The sequence below is a fragment of the Anomaloglossus baeobatrachus genome, chromosome 4 (assembly GCF_048569485.1).
Source record: "Anomaloglossus baeobatrachus isolate aAnoBae1 chromosome 4, aAnoBae1.hap1, whole genome shotgun sequence".
Classification (NCBI taxonomy): domain Eukaryota; kingdom Metazoa; phylum Chordata; class Amphibia; order Anura; family Aromobatidae; genus Anomaloglossus; species Anomaloglossus baeobatrachus.
Window position 1 is genome coordinate 483,049,831 of NC_134356.1, and position 21,103 is coordinate 483,070,933.

Sequence of the window (21,103 nt, forward strand, 5' to 3'; positions counted from 1 at the left end):
ATCTCCAATCACCTGATTACCAGGGCCCGTGGAAGCCGGACCCGTGGACGCCTAATCAAGGCGAAACGGCCGTCGTCCCCTCTTAGGAGCTGTCTCACAGGTTGCCTCCAGCCCTTTTACCTATGCACCTGTTCAAATAAAACTTTTTCCAGCACAGCGGATGGAGTGCGGTCCTTTCTTCATCTTACCTACTTCCATCGGATCCCTTCTGCTGACGGGCACCCCCGCTCTGGATTGATCACATCGCAACATCTTCCCTCTGCATGCGGTACCGCAGGTAAAAACCCGCGGATTGGTGCAGGACCACCCCTTGTTTCTTGAAATGCACCGGCTCCCACAGGAGTTAACTCCCTGTTTACCGGCGCCGCTATTCAGCGGTATATGCAGGACCCGCTGAATAGAGGCGCCGGGAATCACCTGATCGGAGATCACCATTGCTGTAGTAACCCGCTCAGTAGGTTACTGTGGCAGCGGTGACGTCACTGCCTACCAACCCGCCGCAGCCTCTGCTCGATTACACACCATGGGGAGGAGCAATGTTTTTCCTCCCTGTGCTGTGTGATCTAGCAGAGCTGCATGGGTTGAAGAAAACAGAAGACCAGGATCATGGAGGGGTGAGAGGGAGTAATAAAGATGGAGTCCCTTAGTGTGTCTGCGTATTTATTTATAATAAAGTAAAGTTTGCCTCTGTGTGGTGTCTTTTTTCTTTTTTTTTTTTTAAAACCCTTTAAATTTTTTATGAAAGCGGCAATTTCTGGGGCGGCTTCGGACTGCAATTTCCAGCGGGGGAGCCAGAAAGCTTGGGCCACCCTGCGCTGAGAATTCCAATCCCCTGCTGCCTAGTTGTACCTGGCTGGGCACAAAAATTGGGCGAAGCCCACGTAATTTTTTTTTTTTTTTTTTAAATTATTTCATAAAATAATTAAAAAAAAAAAAAAAAAAAAAAAAAGGGCTTCCCTATATTTTTGGTACCCAGCTGGGTACAAATAGGCAGCTGGGGGTTGGGGGCAGCCCGTTCCTGCCTGCTGTACCTGACTAGCATACAAAAATATGGCGAAGCCCATGGTTTTTTTTTTGTTTTTTGGGAAAAGACTTAAAGGGCTTCCCTGGATTTTCCATTGCCAGTGAAGATAACACCAAGCAGTGGGGGTTAACAGCCAGTAGCTGCTTGGGTTACCCTTAGCTTGCAATAGAAAATGCAGCGGTAGCCCACGCATTTTTTTTTTTTTTACCCCTAACCCTTGGATTAGGGTTATGTGTTTGAGTTTTTTCTTTTTATTTTTTAATGATTTAAAAAAATAAAAATCGATATGGGCTTTGCCATATTTTTGTATGCCAGCCAGGTAAAACCGGCACCTACGGACTGCCCCCAACCCCCTATTTGTACCCAGATGGGATCCAAAAATATAGGGAAGGCCTTTTTTTTTTATTATTATTATTATTATTATTATTATTATTATTATTATTTTTTCATGAGTTTCAGGAGATTTTAAAAAAAAAAAAAACCGGTGTGAGCTTCGCCCATTTTTTGTGCCAGTTACAACTAGGCAACTGGGGATTGGAATCTACAGTGGATGGTGGCCCAAGCTTTTTGGGCCCCACCTGCTGCGAATTGCAGTCTGCAGCCACCCCGAAAATGGCGCGATCATAGAACCACCATCTTCTGGCGCTGTATCCAACTCTTCCAATGGCCCTGGTGCCGGGTGGCTCGCTGGGTATTAATGGGGTTCGGGCTAGGTGTGTATTATCAGCTGGCCCTAAGCCCGAATTTCATGGTGTCATGCCAATATTAGGCATGGCCATCATACATTTCTAGTAAAGATAAAAAAAAAAAAAAAACGCAACACAGAGAAAAATATTTTATTAGAAATAAAACACAACAAAATGTGTGACTCCATCTTTATTGAACTAAAGACCCCCCCCCCCTTCCTGCTGTAGCCCTGGGTTGAGGGTCTCGCGATGTCCAATCCGAACCCAATATCATCCGATCGGTTTACCGGAAGGCAAAGCAATCAAATGTATCAGGTTCAAGGACCTGAATCACATGACACAGCTGATTGTTTAAAAGCCTGTTCATAAAAAATTGTTTATACAATCAGCTGATGCATCAGTAGGAAAAAAAAACTATACTCCTCTGTGCAGACTCCCATCCGATCGCTCCAGGATCCGCCGGTAATCAGCTGATGCGGTCACCTGACAGCATCAGCTGATCGTTTAAACCGGCTGGGGGGTAAAAAGCCGGCCTCACCACTGGACTTATATGATCAGCTGATGCTGTCAGGTGACTGCATCAGCTGATCACTGGCAGGTCCTGGAGTGACCGAACGTGTCCCGGGAGTCTGCAGACAGGTGAATATGATATTATTTTTTTTTCTACTGTTCACTTTTGATTTCGTGTAGCAGCGAATGTACAGGCAGACAGAAGCTGCCGCCGCACATACACTACTAAGCGAAAGTGCATGTCACACGGGAGGAGGAACACAGGATTCTTCCTCCCCCTAATACTCAGACAACATTGCTCACAGCAGTGACAAAGGAGTCAGAAATGCTTACAGGGGTCTTCCCCATGCTGCTCCCACGTCATTTGAGCACTGTTCCTATACATTTGTGACATTTTTGAGCTTTTTCCAGACTGCCGGGGGTGCCGCTGGAAAAATGCTCGAGTTTCCCATAGGCTAACATTGGCTCGGTGCTCTGCTCGAGCACCCAAGCATTTCACAATGCACGACCTGAGCATCGAGCACCCGAGCATTTTACTGCTCGCTCACCTCTAATTTTAAAGTATCAGTAAAGTGTCAATATGCATGTGTCTATAAAAATATAGACCAGATGAAAATTATAAATATCTTGTAAAGATAATTATAAACTTGTAAACGTACTGTGAATTAAAGAGTTTGTTTCCTAAAAAATTAACTATAATACTATTAAAAAATCCCATAAGAAATGTTGCCTTTCATTCTAGACACTCTAAATAATTATGGATCCAATGCAGATTTTATACCATCCTAGAAAAGTCTGATGATCCCTAGTTTATTAGCACTTTACTCGTTGTCATCGTTTGTTAAAATACCCGATCACTCATAAGAGGCCAAACTGATCAGGCTTTATTCAATGTGATTTAGTAGCCTGAAGTCGGTCTGTCATCAGACTATGCTGTCCTATTTAAGGGCAGCATAGTATTTGGATAACTCTATTCTCCTATTACCTAAAACCAGTGGTATAGATTGAGGGGTGGCAAATGAACTTTGAGCATCGGGTGCAAAGAGGGTGCATTGTCTCCTGGCCGCCCCCACTGTCACATGATTATCTACAAGCGCAGCTTCTTCTTGGTGTGGTGCAGTAAATGCCCACCTCTTAGGGGTACTTTGCACACTGCGACATCGCTAGCTGATAATAGCGATGCCGAGCGCGTTAGAACCCGCCCCCGTCGCACATGCGATATCTTGTGATAGCTGCCGCAATGAACATTATCGCTACAGTAGCTTCACACGCACTTAACTGCCCTGCGACGTCGCTCTGGCCAGCGACCCGCCTCCTTCCTAAGGGGGCGGGTCGTGCGGCGTCACAGCGACGTCACACGGCAGGCGGCCAATAGAAGCGGAGCGGCGGAGATGAGTGGGACGTAAACATCCCGCCCAGCTTCTCCCTTCCGCGTAGTCGGTGGAGGCAGGTAAAGAGATGTTCCTCGCTCCTGCGGCTTCACACACAGTGATGTGTGCTGCCTCAGGAACGAGGAACAACATCGTATCTCCTATTGGTGCGACATTATGGAAATGTCTGACACTACACAGATCACCGATTTACGACGCTTTTGCGATAGTTTATCGGCGCATCTAGGCTTTACACGTTGCGATGTCGTTACCGGCGCCGGATGCGCGTCACTTTCGATTTGACCCCGACAATATCGCAGTAGGGATGTCGCAACGTGCAAAGTACTCCTTACTCTTTATACAAAATACAGCTTCTCCTTGATGTGGTGCAGTAAATGCCCACCTGTTGCTCCTTATACAAAGCGCAGCTTTTCCTTGGTGTGGTGCAGTGAATGCCCACCTGTTGCTCCTTATACAAAATACAGCTTCTCCTTGATGTGGTGCAGTGAATGCCCACCTTTTGCTCCTTATACAAAGCACAGCTTCTATGTGGTGTGGTGCAGTAAATAATAACCTGGCGCTGATTTACAGAGCGCAGCATGTGAGATGTGTTGGTCATCAGCTGCTGTGTTCTGCATAGAGAGAGATTGAAATAATAAAGTTGTCTTCTCGGTTGCTGCTTATTAAGAGCTCAGCAGCCTATGACAAACTCGCCTTGACTGCTGCACTCTGCAGAGTTAGTGACTGAAATGACAAAGGATAAATAACTATGATGCGTTACACAGGGCAGAATAGTCTGATGGCAGATCACACTTGTGGTTTCACGGTTTTCAAATATGGTAACTTCAACGTACATTTCTCGTATGCTACTTTTTACTTACAAAATATCACCATAAAACATGTCCATAAAATATATTCTTATACTGTAACCATTGTATAATGTTTTAGAAATCAATCAATAACAATACTGGTAGTAGTGGTTTTCCTATGTGATCAGTTGATGGCGCATTGTTATGATATGCCATCTGTTCCTGAATTGGCAGGAGACCGATCCTGAGAAATAAGTGTGCACAGGCATGTACTACATAGAGAGTGACTGACTATGCAGGGAAAACTATCCAGGGATGATGAGGCTTGAGATAGGAGGGAAAAAAAAACCTTTAAAAAGCACAGAGGATTCTACAAGGACAACTGGGGAATATTTCCAGGTCAATCATACATTATTGTATAAATGTAAGGAAATATTTATAGCACAGTTTTTGCTTCCCACAATGAGAACAATGTAAAAGGTCAATAAGAAAAGTATGATTTTTTTTTTTTTTTTTTTTTTTACAGCACCAAGGTCCCCAGAATTACGCTTGGATCCATTGAACTGCACAACCATAGCTGTGAGATGGCAACAAGATCCTGAGGAGACAGCAACAATTCAAGGCTACAAACTTTACTATAAGGAGGAAGGGCAGCAGGAGAGTGGACCCATCCTTCTGGATGTCAAGGATTTTGATTACAACATTGGTCGATTGGGTAAGGGTCAACTTTACTGATAAAACTGTGATTAAACTTTTACTGTGTAATATTTTGACAACTGTTTATTTCACTTTTTACTGTGTAATCAAATATGAACTCATACTTAAGATTATCTTTACATAATAAGTATAGGTAGAAATAAAATATCTACCTTTTTGGATATTCTCCCATGAGAATATGTGTCTAGAATCTCTAAAATAAGGCTATTACTGACTACTAGTGATGAGCGAGCACTACCATGCTTGGGTGCTTGGTACTCGTAACGAGTAGTTTGACCCTCGGACAGACTACACTCGTATACCGAATATAATGGAAGTCAATTGGGAACTTGAACATTTTTCTGGAAGATTTTCTAGAAAAAATGCTCGCGTTCCCTATAGTCTTCCATCATACTCGGTACACGAGTGGAGCCCGTTTGAGCATCAAACTACTCGTTACGAGTACCGAGCACCCGAGCATGGTAGTGCTCGCTCATCACTACGGACTACATCTGAGAACTGCATTAAGTGAGTTGTCTCATAAAGTCATCCCCTTTTGCAATTAAGAAAATTGGGTTAAAATTGGGTAAGCTCACTCTTTGCAAATGGTTTGAATTGTGGAGGAGGAGACTCCCTACATAATGTCTATATGTTCTAATGTTAGACCATCCCTTCAATAACCATATATCATCCTTGAGTAGTCCGTTTAACTACTATAGTTCTACCAATTGTTGGAGGGGTGGGGGGTGGGTGTGAGGGGACTAATTGCAGCAGTGCACAATTTTAGGTTAGTATATAGTTAACAGTTTTAGGTTTAGAATATAACAGGAATCCTTAATGAGGCTTCCCTTAAGTAAATGCACTAGACTTCTGTCTCATTTTGCTCCAAAACTGATCTACAATCCTGGTGCCTAAAGTATGTGTTTGTCAGGTTTTTTTAGCCTCACTTGAAGTTTTAGAGTTATCCTAAAACATTGGGTCAAAATGTCACTTTTTAAGTAAATTAGTGTCACACTGGCCTTACACATATATTTGAGTCCATTTGAAACTGGTTTGTCTTTGCAGTCTATGGACCGAATTCATGTGGCATAACTTTTAATGAACTTGATGGGTTGGAGTAGTCATGCCCCGTTTTGCTCATGCCATCCCCTCGTGTTAGTGTAGTGGGCCAAGACTGGTGTGTAAACACAAAATGGAATATTTTTGCACAACTTCTGAATTAAATAAAAATATTATGACTTAAGGTGTTTTTTATCACAATTCTGTAGTACACATCTTAATGAATTGGGGCCTATGGCTCTGCACAGTTTTGCCCAAAATGAGTTTGCTAGACCCAAATTACTGGTTAAAATAAAATGTAGTCTTTATTATTCAAATAGCTGATAAAATATATACATGTCTATGACACAGGGATAACATAACAGGTTTAGGGAAACCGGGATTACGAAGGCTAACTGGGCTTGTGGAGCAAGGTAAGTACCAGAAATGGGGACCAGTCAACATCAGAGAATTATACTACCAAATGATGGTATGGGACAAGCCAGCCTCTGCTAAACTGGTTTCTGTACATCTGTAGTTGTATCCTTAACTCATGTACATATTTTATCTGCCATTTGATTAAAAAAGAGTAATTCAATTTTTATCAGTAATTTTATGTCCTGCTACACCAATTGTTCTTTTAGGCAAATTTTGGATTACTATCTAGGTACTTGTTTATAGACTATAACTTTTAAAACTTTATTTGGTATTAGTCTACGACTCTGATGGGAGTTTCATCTAAATCTAGTTTTTGGGATTTAGATTGATTCCTGCTTTCACTGCATAAACGCAGTGTGAACAGGTTCTAACTTGTTAAGAAAGATGTGGCAAGTCTATGCTCCATTATTGTAAATATGTCTAAAATGTAGCCAGCTTTAGACCAGACACAAGATAAGACAGTAAGGCTGAGCCACACTGGATTACTGCGTTTCCTCGCATGACACTCGCCTCACGCTCGCCTCACGCTCGCAGCATAGCGGGAGCCGAGTGTCATGCGACTGTGGTCCTGTCGTGCACTCAAACCGCATCTGCAGAGGAGAGGGAGGGATTTATCTCCCTATTTCCTCCGTTGCCGGATGATGCGAGAATCGCACTGCACTCTCATGTAATGTGAGTGCAGTGTTATGTTTCTCTCGCCCCCTTAGACTTGAATGGGTGCGAGTGAAACAAGATCACATTGCACCCGCAGCATGCTACGATTGTTTTCTCAGTCCGATTAGGGCTGAGAAAAAAATGGCTCATGGGAGCTGCCCCATAGAGGAATATTGGTCCGAGTAGTAGAATGCGTTTTTTTTGGTTTTTTTTTTTATCGCATTCCACTTGCTCCGTATTACTCACTGTGTGTGCTGACCCTAATAATAAACCTGACCCATTGCCGCTCTATTCCTTTCATCGGATATATTAAGTTGGTGCATTGTCTACTTTCTGTATTTTGAGAAGTGCAAATCAGAGATGTGAAGGAGGATTCTGCCGACAATAAAACCTGAGAGGGTGAAAATCACTAATCTCTATTTAATTCTAATGTTGCTGTTGCCGGTCTAGTCAAGAGACATTACAGGAATTACGAAAATGGCTGCACTTACACAAAACTGAGTTAGTAATTTATCAATCGGGAAAAAATCAGCCAGGGCGATTAATCAGCTCAGGTCGTTAACAATCTACTGTGGGTTTATTAAATGGAGAGGTGTGCAGGTGATATTTGGGGCTACATCCCTTTTTAACCATTCTTTGTTTTCAAAGAGTTAAGTCTTCAACATGTTTTAGATTTCACTGTAAGAAATATCATTCTTTCTGTTGGTTTCTACATTCTTAAAGCAAGTGATAGATATATCCATTCATTGCTTCATAACCCAATGTAACAAATTTTCTGATGATCTTACACATCCATGCTTTCACATTAGTACACATTCTTCACGTTTAGAAATTAATTTTTTTATTGTTTTTATAAATATCACATTTTTGCATTTCTAATCCTAAAATCCACTACTCTGGAGTCACTCCAGTTCCAAATGTTCTAGATATGAGAATTCTAGAAGAAATGAACTTCTATTTTGAAGGTCTTATGACAGATTTAAGGAACTATTAATACGGTTAGCCAAAATATTTAGTTCTGTGAACAGAGGTTTTTATAATGCCTTAAAGTTAACCTGTCAGGTGCAATGTACACCTAGAACCACAGACAGTTCTGGTGCATATTGTTAATCACTGCCTAACTGTCCCTGTATCTAGTAGCATAGATAAAGAGATCTTTAGAAAAAGTATTTCTAAAGATCCTTTATGATATGCTAATGAGGCCAGTGACTAGTTGCAAGGGCGTTAGTTCCCCCAACTTGTCCGCCCTCTTAGCAAGTTAGCACGTCCACAGGTGTCTGTTGTCACCACTTCAGAATGCCAGGTTTAGGGTCCCAGCACTTCTGGTCATGCACACTATGAAGGTGGGTGTACGTGTGCCAGCTTCAGAGAGGTCTAGTGCACGTGACTGGAAGTGCTGGGGACTTCTGATCATGCACACTGACCATAAGCCCGGTGTTCTGAAATGGTGACAATGGACACAGGTATACGCATCACCGCCGATGACTCGGTGCATTGGGCATTTAATAGCATGTTAGAACGCCTCTGTGGGTGTGCTAACCTGCTAAGAGTGCGGACTAATGGTGAGAATAACTGTGGAAAGAAAAGGCGCAAAAAGGGTCTTAATCGGTATGACACGTGGGGGCCAGTGTGGGTTAGAACACTATGGGGAGATAAGGTATGCACACCAGTGACTATGGAAGGGGAATACATGGAATAGCAGAAACTGCTGTGTGAATACTGACATGAAAAATTCAATAGCTATGTGTAAGAATGAAATGTGAAAAATGGAACCTGCATTACTGCCATGAATATATGAATAAAGAGAAATTTAGCTACTGAATTGATCAATGCAGAAGAGCCCCAACACTACGCCAAAGTATTTCTCTACGTTGGGGTCCCTAGCTTGTGTGTGCCCACTCTCTTGGGTTAGAACACTCACCTGATAGGGTTGTGCAAGTCACAACCCCTATGAAGGCACGTAGTAAATGTGGAAGGCAGCGGTCCCGCAGTGTAGAGGTAATCCAAGAGGTAGAGGAGAAAGCCGGTTTAAAAATTTGCACCAAGCCACAGAGAATCCAGATGCTTTTTAGTAAATCACTTTCTTTATTTTTTTTCACAGGTCTACGCGTTTCGAGGACACAACCATCCTCATCATCAGGACAATGTACAGAGAAAGACTATAGCCAGGCTATAGCCTTTCTCTGTACATTGTCCTTATGATGAGGACTGATGTGTCCTCGAAACGCGTAGACCTGTGAAAGAAATAAAGGGATTTACTAAAATGCATCTGGATTCTCTGTGGCTTGGCGCGGATTTTTAAACCTGCTTTCTCCTCTACCTCTAAGAGTGCGGACTAGTCATGGGAAATAACTGCTCGTTCTGCGCTTATTAGCATATCATAAAGGATCTTTAGAAATACTTTTTTCTAAAGCTCTCTTTATGTTTTCTACTAGATACATGGACAGTTAGTCAGGGATTAACAATATGCACCCAGAACTGCTCATGGTTCTGGGTGCATATTGCACCTGACAGGTTCCCTTTTATCATGGTGAGTGATGGATGGCTCCTCATCAAAGTGTACAGCTCATACTTCCACTCTGCAGCTAGAACACAATTTATCATTCATCCATTTGAAATTCTCTACTTGAGAGATTTTTTTTTTTCATTGGGAAATATTACTTTTAATATTTCTCATGTAGAAAAAATGAAAACAAGAGTACGGTATTTCCATTTTCATCATGTTTATCATAGATTTGATTTCTGCAAAGTCTGAATTTGTATCCGGTCCGTCAGCTTAATTGCTCTACTTCAAAGCAGGACCACCATTTTTTATTGCCAACGTTTGCAAATACGGCTGATGATAAAAGCATTTTGCCTTATAATTTCTTCATTAAGTGAATAATGAGAAACCAAATTTGCATGTAGAGATCTTTTAGGCTATGTGCCCACGGGGACAGTGTCCTGCGGATATATCCGCAGGACATTCCGCAGGTGCTCCCAGGAAACAGCACCACAACTTTTGTCTGTTTCCATGCTGCGGAATGTCCTCTGGATATGGTGCGGGCATTCTGCATTGAGGATACAGTACCATGGCTTCGGCACTGCATCCTCAATGCAGAACAAGTGCTGCAGTGATCGGGGAAGTTCATACTTACCTCCATCATGCAGCACCTCGCTTTCCAGCAGCCGGGTCACTCTTTCAGCGTCTGCAGGAGAAGGTGGGCGGGCCTGAACTAGCTCCGGCTGTCACATGACCGGAGCTCGTGCAGGCTCCACCCACCTATTCCTTCCTGTACCTGGATTCACCGCGCTCCTGTACACCGGACGGAGAAAGTGACTCCGGTGAGGCAGGTAAGTATATGGGACCCTGCAGAGAAATCCGCAACAATAATTGACATGCTGCAGATTTTTCCGCACGAAAATCTGCACGATTTCCGCTGCGGAAAAATCCGCAGCGTGGGCACAGCATTTCCCAAATGCCATAGAAATGGCTGGGGAGTAGCTGTGCTGCAGATTTCTGGAAAATCCGCGGCTTTTCCGCGAGAAATCCGCGGCAAAATCCACGCATTTTCCGCAGCGTGGGCACATAGCCTTATATTCTTAGCATATGGAATGCTGCAGACAATATGAAACCAGGTGTTTCATAAATGGATGTTAGATACGAGATGAATAGACAGTAAATCTTAAAATGCTATGTGACAGTTAGTTGCCACAGACCGTGAATAGATCAATGGATTGAGGAGATGTATAATATAGGTATGAGAAAAGTAGTATTACGTATCAGCTCACCACTTCTGAAGTCCAGAGGGGCCCAGCGGATTCCAGTGAGCAGGTGCACGTAAATCTGTGGCCGGTATCCACATGAGTTTGTGAAGACAAAAAAAGGTGATGATCCAGCACCATAGTTCAAAGTTTCTTCTTTATTTCATCGTTTAAAATAGGGGAAAAAGAGGGGGATACACCTCTCCATAAAAATGTAAATCACAAGACGCCTTTCGAACACATTGGTGTTTTTGATCATATGTAGTGATTTACGTTTTTATGGAGATGGTGTATCCCCCTCTGTTCCCCTATTTTAAACCATGAAATAAAGAAGAAACTTTGAATTTTATATGGTGCTGGATCATCACCTCTTTTGTGTTCATAATATAGGCATGTATATACCCCACGTTCCAAATTATTATGCAAATTGGATTTAAGTGTCTTAAGTTTTATTTATTTACAAATAAACTCATGGATAGTTTTAGAGCACTTTGGATCAATAAAATCAATTTCAACCACCTGTGATAATTAGTTTGCCAGGTGAGCCCAATTAAAGGAAAATTACTTAAGAAGGACTTTCCACAATATTAAGCAGGGCACAGGTTTCAAACAGTATGGGAAAGAAAATTTCCCTCTGCTACCAAAAAGCATCAATACCTTGGACTATGTATGAAAACATTAGATATTTCTCGAAAATGTAAGCGTGCACATAGTACTGTGAAGACCTTTGTGACTGATGCACAGCACAGACGAGTTTGTGCAGATAAAGGCATCATGAGGAAGGCTTCTGGCAGACAAATTGATCAAATTAAGAGAGCAGCTACTAAAATACCATTACATAGCTGCTAAGCCCGGTTTCAGACGTCCATGTTTCAGGTACGTGTGACTTTTTTTTTTTTTAACACGGATGCCACACACATAAATATTATTCTCTGGAGTTAAACACACATCTGTGTTTTCACACGGACCATGTGACCTCGCACATACACACGGAGACATGTCCGTTTATTTCACCGGTATCACGGGTGTCACACGGATCGCACACTGATGTAATCCGTGTGACACGTACTGGAGAAAACACATGTCTTTTGAAATAAAAATATTTTCTACATTCACCTGTATCCAGCGCTGCTGTCTTCGGCTCTGCTGTCACTTGCTTCTGACCCCTGCTAATTATGCTTGTTCAAAATTCACTGCACCTCGGACCTGGAAGCAGAAGCATCGCCGGTGACAGGTAAGTATACAGCAAGCAGTGTGTGCAGTGACGTCCAGGAGGTCATCCACGTTCCCAATGAGCCTGTAAAGTCACCGTTGTGACACCCGCTGTAGTGCTGGTGTCATTAGGAGATCATCAGAGTTCATTGGGAAATGACCTCCTGGACGTCACTGCACACACACTGCTTGCTGGATACTCACCTGTCCCCGGCAATGCCGACCCCGGCGATGCTCCTGCTTCTAGGTCCGAGGTGCAGTGAATATTCAATGCGCTTAATTAAAGTCTGAGTCTAAAGTCAAATCTGAAGACAGCGGCGCTGGATGCAGGTGAATATAGAAAATCTTTTTATTTCAAAGACAGATGTTTTCTCCGGTATGTGTCACACTGGTGTCCCATGTATGCAAACACAGATGTCACACGCATGTCCATACCCATGCATGTGGCTTGTACCTGATTAAACATAAACACAGACGTCTGAAACTGGCCTAACAGTTATTTGAAGCTACTGGCTCTCTGGAATTCTACGAACCTCAAGGTGTAGAATCCTCCATAAACCTACTGTGTGTATGTATATGTATGTATGTATGTATGTATGTATGTATGTGTGTATATATATATATATATATATATATATATATATATATATATATATATATATACACACATACACATACAGCTCTGGCAAAAATTAAGAGACCACTGCAAAATGTAATGTAATGTTCTTTTATTCAATAAACTACTGACAACATGTCTCCGAATTTCCAAGCAATAAATTTTGTATTTATTTTCTGAAAATGAGAAATGGTCAAAATAACAAAATAATGCATTGCTTTCAGACCTCAAATAATACAAAGAAAACAAGTTCATAATCATGTAGAAACCACAACAATACAACTGTTTTAACTCAGGAAGAGTTCGGAAATATCAATATTTTATGGAATAACCATGATTTTTAATCACAGCTTTCATGCGTCTTGGCATGCTTTCCACCAGTCTTTCACACTGCTTTTGGGTGACCTTATGCCATTCCTGGTGCAAAAATGTAAGCAGTTCTTCTTTGATGGCTTGTGACTATCCATCTTCCTCTTGATTACATGCCTGATTACATGCCAGATGTTCTCAATGGGTTTCAGATCTGGGGATTGGGCTGGCCATATATATATATATATATATATATATATATATATATATATATATATGTATATGTATATATATATATGTATATAATGTTTGTGTCATGGCCATTTTCTACGCAACATTTCATCTCTCTACAAGGGTCTTTTTCACAGAGACCGTATGTCTTAAGGATAGTTGATAACATGTTTCCACTGGGCAACATCTTTTTAAGGTTTTAAGCACATTGTTTAAGAGAGACAGTCTTGATTCCTTTAAAAATACCAATATGCAATCAAAATTAGTTTATTTATGAGAATTTAAAGCAGATGTATAGTGTTGGCAATGACACATGACAGCATAAGCACTAGTTCCTTGCTAGAAGTGTGATGTGAAGTCTCCACTTGACGTACCAGAAACCATTATTGCAGATTCCGGAAGTTGTGTTTTTTCTTCTTTCATTTCAATTTGAATGTGTCAGTGTTTTAATGGGTTTCTTTGTGGCAAGTACTTTGAAGATCGAGTTGTCCGGATTTCATTAAATGGTTTAGAGGAAAATGAATTATGTGGCTATTTTCATGAGGTTCAAGATAGCTTTTGTTGTTGGAGAATTTATGCAGACTTCTTAGTGTCAGGTGGGAGTTTGGACGCAGAGGTCGTGAAGTACTACTCAGAGGAGGGAGAGGAAAGAAGGCAGATTGATGACCCTCGAAAAAGTCTACTTTAATAATTAAACTTTGGGGCTGCCTATTAAAAAGGCATTGTACTTTAAGTGCTACTTCAGTAGGATTAGGAGAAAAAGGCTTGTAGTGTTCAGCATTATTTTGGCCCCATTTCTTCAATTTATTCTGTTTGCCCATCTCTAGCGTATCTTCTGCTGATGTACTTGATATGGTAACTGTTGTAGTAGATACTATACGTTCACTATTAGAAGCTATTACTTTCAAACCAGAATAAACAGATTTAATTGAGCAAAAGGTGGAGAATCCACGGCTTTCTATTAGACAGGCAGGTCTGGGAATTTATGCCGACGACTTGGGCTTTAGTGGATTCAGCATTTTTTTATGATCTTAAGATTTTGCTACTTAAGTTGGTTGATTAGTGGTAGATCATGGTGATAGGTAACACATATAATATCCAGACATTGATATTTGCTAACCTGGTTCTACAGGTTGTATCAGTGAACCAATGCCTATTGCACAGTTCACTTTATACCTATGTAAGTCATTGTTAATCATTAGACTTCTCCACAATATTTTGTGTTTAATCCCTTTTGGCCTTGAACATTTAGTTGAATTATGACTGTGCTGTTTGTGGGCTGTGCTTCTGCTATGCTCTTTTGTGATTACAGAGTGGTCTGGAAAGCCCCCTCCTCCCTTATTCCTTCAGGGCAGGAACAGATATTCAGCACATAGTTTAATGACATTTTTGTTAAAAGAAGGTTAAAATCTCCTGGGATTGAAGAGGCCAGTAGGTGAAAGGTGATGGGGAGGCAGTAAAGAAAAAGTTCAGCTTTGCTTCCTGGCTGCGAGCATTCAGTCTTCCTTCTTTGCAGATGATAATCTTGGGAAGTGGCACACAGAAGACTCTTATGTCCCCTAAATCTGGGTTGCCTCAAAGCACTAAATATATTTACTTCTAATCATGAATGTCAAAACACAACTAACAGCTCTTCCAAAGAGCCAACACACGAAATGCCAAAACGTATAGTCTCCTTTGTAAATACAAAAGCATTGCAATTGCTGTTATATTACCACAGACTGGTTTTCACAGAATAGTGAAGGATCTGCATTATATTATCACAGTACTTGTCTTTAAAGGGAATCTGTCAGCAGGTTTATGCTATATAATTTGAGGACTGCATGTGGAAGGGGCTGAAACACTGAATTTAGTGATCTGTCACTTATTAGGCTGTGTGCTGTTGTTTCTATACTATGAAGGTTTTATCACCAGGAGATTATCTCTGCCCGAACTACAGCTCATGTAAGCCCTGGTCCAACCATACCCCTTCTCTGATGAGCAGCTCACTGTCAATATATAATGTACACAGAAAGCTGCAGTGTTGGCGGGGTTATCTTCTGAGCTCGGCTACATCTAAGAACTCAGTTTTCTGGGTGCAGCAGTTGTGACACAAAGTGGCACATCATTGGAATTAGGGTCTCTTCCTACTTTATGCTGCTCCCAGATAACTGATGATAGACTCCCTTTAAGCAGCAACAATCATGGTTACAAATGTACTCTTCTTTTTTCTCTCTTCTCTCTATTCTTTTCGCTCTTTTTTTCGCTCTTTTTTTTCGCTCTTTTTTTTCGCCTTCTTTTCGCTCTTCTTTTCGCTCTTCTTTTTGCTCTTCTTTTCGCTCTTCTTTTCGCTCTTCTTTTCGCTCTTCTTTTTGCTCTTCTTTTCGCTCTTCTTTTCGCTCTTCTTTTTGCTCTTCTTTTCGCTCTTCTTTTCGCTCTTTTCTCTTTTCTCTCTTCGTCTCACTCGCTTTGTCTCACTCGCTTTGTCTCACTCGCTTTGTCTCACTCGCTTTGTCTCACTCGCTTTGTCTCACTCGCTTTGTCTCACTCGCTTTGTCTCACTCGCTTTGTCTCACTCGCTTTCTCACTCGCTCACTCTTCTCCTGTGTCCTCTCACTCTTCTCCTGTGTCCTCTCACTCTTCTCCTGTGTCCTCTCACTCTTCTCCTGTGTCCTCTCACTCTTCTCCTGTGTCCTCTCACTCTTCTCCTGTGTCCTCTCACTCTTCTCCTGTGTCCTCTCACTCTTCTCCTGTGTCCTCTCACTCTTCTCCTGTGTCCTCTCACTCTTCTCCTGTGTCCTCTCACTCTTCTCCTGTGTCCTCTCACTCTTCTCCTCCTGTGTCCTCTCACTCTTCTCCTCCTGTGTCCTCTCACTCTTCTCCTCCTGTGTCCTCTCACTCTTCTCCTCCTGTGTCCTCTCACTCTTCTCCTCCTGTGTCCTCTCACTCTTCTCCTCCTGTGTCCTCTCACTCTTCTCCTCCTGTGTCCTCTCACTCTTCTCCTCCTGTGTCCTCTCACTCTTCTCCTCCTGTGTCCTCTCACTCCTCTTCTCCTGTGTCCTCTCACTCCTCTTCTCCTGTGTCCTCTCACTCCTCTTCTCCTGTGTCCTCTCACTCCTCTTCTCCTGTGTCCTCTCACTCCTCTTCTCCTGTGTCCTCTCACTCCTCTTCTCCTGTGTCCTCTCACTCCTCTTCTCCTGTGTCCTCTCACTCCTCTTCTCCTGTGTCCTCTCACTCCTCTTCTCCTGTGTCCTCTCACTCCTCTTCTCCTGTGTCCTCTCACTCTTCTCCTCCTGTGTCCTCTCACTCTTCTCCTCCTGTGTCCTCTCACTCTTCTCCTCCTGTGTCCTCTCACTCTTCTCCTCCTGTGTCCTCTCACTCTTCTCCTCCTGTGTCCTCTCACTCTTCTCCTCCTGTGTCCTCTCACTCTTCTCCTCCTGTGTCCTCTCACTCCTCTTCTCCTGTGTCCTCTCACTCCTCTTCTCCTGTGTCCTCTCACTCCTCTTCTCCTGTGTCCTCTCACTCCTCTTCTCCTGTGTCCTCTCACTCCTCTTCTCCTGTGTCCTCTCACTCCTCTTCTCCTGTGTCCTCTCACTCCTCTTCTCCTGTGTCCTCTCACTCCTCTTCTCCTGTGTCCTCTCACTCCTCTTCTCCTGTGTCCTCTCACTCCTCTTCTCCTGTGTCCTCTCACTCCTCTTCTCCTGTGTCCTCTCACTCCTCTTCTCCTGTGTCCTCTCACTCCTCTTCTCCTGTGTCCTCTCACTCCTCTTCTCCTGTGTCCTCTCACTCCTCTTCTCCTGTGTCCTCTCACTCCTCTTCTCCTGTGTCCTCTCACTCCTCTTCTCCTGTGTCCTCTCACTCTTCTCCTCCTGTGTCCTCTCACTCTTCTCCTCCTGTGTCCTCTCACTCTTCTCCTCCTGTGTCCTCTCACTCTTCTCCTCCTGTGTCCTCTCACTCTTCTCCTCCTGTGTCCTCTCACTCTTCTCCTCCTGTGTCCTCTCACTCTTCTCCTCCTGTGTCCTCTCACTCCTCTTCTCCTGTGTCCTCTCACTCCTCTTCTCCTGTGTCCTCTCACTCCTCTTCTCCTGTGTCCTCTCACTCCTCTTCTCCTGTGTCCTCTCACTCCTCTTCTCCTGTGTCCTCTCACTCCTCTTCTCCTGTGTCCTCTCACTCCTCTTCTCCTGTGTCCTCTCACTCCTCTTCTCCTGTGTCCTCTCACTCCTCTTCTCCTGTGTCCTCTCACTCCTCTTCTCCTGTGTCCTCTCACTCCTCTTCTCCTGTGTCCTCTCACTCCTCTTCTCCTGTGTCCTCTCACTCCTCTTCTCCTGTGTCCTCTCACTCCTCTTCTCCTGTGTCCTCTCACTCCTCTTGTCCTGTGTCCTCTCACTCCTCTTGTCCTGTGTCCTCTCACTCCTCTTGTCCTGTGTCCTCTCACTCCTCTTGTCCTGTGTCCTCTCACTCCTCTTCTCCTGTGTCCTCTCACTCCTCTTCTCCTGTGTCCTCTCACTCCTCTTCTCCTGTGTCCTCTCTCTCTTCTCTTCTCTTCTCCTCTCCCACTCTTCTCCTGTCCCCTCTCTCTTCTCCTCTCCTCTCCCACTCTTCTCCTGTCCTCTCAGTCTTTCTTTCTCTCTTTTTTTCTTTATTTCCCTTTTTCCCCCTCGGTCTTTTCTCTCTCTGTCTTTCTTTTTCTTTTACCTTTCTCTCTTACTCTTTCTTTTCCTACTTCCCTCTTTTTATTTCTTTCTGGAAATACCATTGACATTTATTAATCAGTTTTTTTTTCTTTAGATAGCCAATAATAGATAATTATGTTGAAGTTTAATTTGCATCTAACACAAAGGGCAGTAATTCAATATGCTGTGAAACTTTCATTAACTTCATTGGGGATTTCAGCCTGTGGCACTTTGTTCTTGGAAACACAAGATCACTTCTGAGGAGAGATTATTTAAGACACATTCAGGTAACACAATTTAAAATATATTGTTAATATATACCTTTAAAAGGAGATCTAAATTAGTCTGACAAAGTACTAGTTTGATTGTATTGGCTGAAATATTCTTTGTATATGGGTGGCTTCCTTATCTATGGACAACACTTAGGGTGCCTTCACACTTTAGCGATGCAGCAGCGATCCGACCAGCGATCTGACCTGGTCAGGATCGCTGCTGCATCGCTACATGGTCGCTGGTGAGCTGTCAAACAGGCAGATCTCACCAGCGACCAGTGACCAGCCCCCAGCCAGCAGCGACGTGCAAGCGACGCTGCGCTTGCACGGAGCCGGCGTCTGGAAGCTGCAGACACTGGTAACTAAGGTAAACATCGGGTATGGTTACCTGATGTTTACATTAGTTACCAGCGCACACCGCTTAGCTTTGCTCTCCTAGCTACAGTACACATCGGGTTAATTAACCCGATGTGTAATGCAGCTACATGTGCAGAGAGCCGGAGCCGGCAGCACAGGCAGCGTGAGAGCTGCGGAGGCTGGTAACTAAGGTAAATATCGGGTAACCACCTTGGTTACCCGATGTTTATCTTGGATACAGCTTACCGCAGCTGCCAGACGTCGGCTCCTGCTCCCCTGCTCGCTTCATTTGTCGCTCTCTCGCTGTCACACACAGCGATCTGTGTGTCACAGTGGGAGAGCGCCTTTGAAGAAAACGAACCAGGGCTGTGTGTAACGAGCAGCGATCTCGCAGCAGGGGCCAGATCGCTGCTCATTGTCACACACAGCGAGATCGCTAATGAGGTCACTGCTGCGTCACAAAAACCGTGACTCAGCAGCGATCTCGGCAGCGAACTCGCTGTGTGTGAAGCACCCCTTACTGTAGGAAAAAGACCAAGCACATCTCAAAGATCAAGATTTAGATGTGGGCAGCTGGAATTTAAAAGCTAAAACTCAGTGACCCCATAGCAGATTTCTGCTTTAGAAAAAGTGAAGCCTTAAGGCCTTTTTCATTATAAGATGTCACTGAGTTACGAACTGTGAAAAGACTTCTATGTATATTCACCAAATCTGTGAAATATAAATTTGCTCGTTACTAATAGTTAGTGTCACTCTAGCCATAGATGATGGAAGATATCAAATCTTCTTGTTATATTTATATGAAGTCATACAAAGTTTTCATGTATTACAAGTGATTGCGATTATTCAAATGTAAATAGTCGGATTCCCCTGAGGCACTTTGTGTCTTAAACATTAACGTCCAAGTTACCGGTTAACCAAATACCATTGTCATGTTGGCTTCCCACGTTAGTTTTGTAATTGAAAAGAAACTGGAATCCTAAAGGAAGGGACAAATATCTGAGCCGGCAAGAAAATGAAAGCACGTACAATCTGCCATTCAAAACAAAATATCACGCCTCTGAATACCAAGTCAATATTAGACCAGATTTTCGCAAGGATCCTGGACTAGATTTTTTTTGCTGGAGTGGTCAGATTTCTGAACTTCCCATTTACATATTGCAGTTGTTGTGCTGATAATTTACTGAGAGTTTAGAGCAGGTCGAATGTATTGCATGTAGCAACCCATATATATAATAAATATATATATATATATATATATATATATATATATATATATATAATTATATTATATATAATATTTTAAACCAGTGTTCCTCATCTCCAGTCCTCAACCGTTCATGGTTTCTGGATTCTCCTACGACTGCACAGGTAATTTATGCCATGAAAACATGATTTGTTGGTGGCCCTTGAGGACTAGAGTTGGGAAACACTGGATTAGACTAACTTTTGCCAAACCTTACTGATATCGGCGAGCTCGGCCGATAGTCTAATGTGTTTAACGGGCCTTCTGACACCCAACTCTCTCCCAACAGATAATGTTCGGGGAAAATATGGATTCTACATGTCAAATTTAGGACTACTGGTCCTTTTGTTCTCTGAGATAAGCCATCACCAGAGACGTCTGTCAGTCGCTCTCTCAGAAAAAAGGAGCACTGAACCGAACAAGCTCCTCTGTGTTTAGAGGAGTCGGTGGAGATAGCTGCCGGTTTTCTGCTGTGTATGGGGGTCACTAAGTTGTACAGGATATTAATATCCTGCAGCCAGAGAAAACCCTTTACATTTAGCTGACAGCATGGTGTTTTTTGGGTTTAAAGAGGAAGAACACACCTATAGAACAGCTTGATACATGAAGACCATTGGCAGACAATATCTCAAGTCTGTGGTACGTTTATTTTATGCTCAGATGTCCCGTTGTGCTGCTGTCCAGCCAGAGTGCGGCATTTTACCTTTTTATAAAATTGTAGAGCTTTTCCACCATGCCAAATCATTGCAATATGTGTGAACAGCTTTAGTAACAATTCAGGAATGAAGAACTAAAAATGTTTCAGCCACAATCCACAGATGTTAAATGACATACTGATAAGTGTCTTTTATCAGCTGGCTGTGACCTCCTGATCTTTAGAGAAAAGAAGTCCTGTGTTGTTAAGAGAACAGAACTCCAGGATTTATAAAGGAGATGGAATGGGAAGATAGCGCTCTGCTGACTTGACATGTCTTTAAGATCCCCCAAGAAGTTATTTGTTTCGAGGTTTCATTATTGAGATATTAGGTGCAAATATTCTACGTTAAATTCTATCAGTGAAAATTAAATCCTATAGCATAGCACATGTCTACAAATTGTGGCCTCTAAATTTACTAATGACTAAATTGTGCCCTCAAATGTCGGTTTCCACATATAGTATGTAGAATGCATTGAATACGCCCATAAGCTCCTACAAATAACAAGGGGACATAAACACTAATCAAATACAAGTAAAATAAT

The 21,103-nt window shown here is 42.7% G+C and overlaps 1 protein-coding gene across 1 annotated transcript in view; it reads left to right on the forward strand.

The window, feature by feature from the left end:
• The window catches only part of PRTG (protogenin), a 169,671-nt gene that overhangs the window by 96,095 nt on the left and 52,473 nt on the right, over nucleotides 1-21,103 (forward strand). The window contains exon 12 of the mRNA XM_075343665.1: nucleotides 4,926-5,114. Coding sequence (XP_075199780.1) covers nucleotides 4,926-5,114 — 189 coding nt within the window. The remainder of the gene's footprint in view (nucleotides 1-4,925; nucleotides 5,115-21,103) is intronic.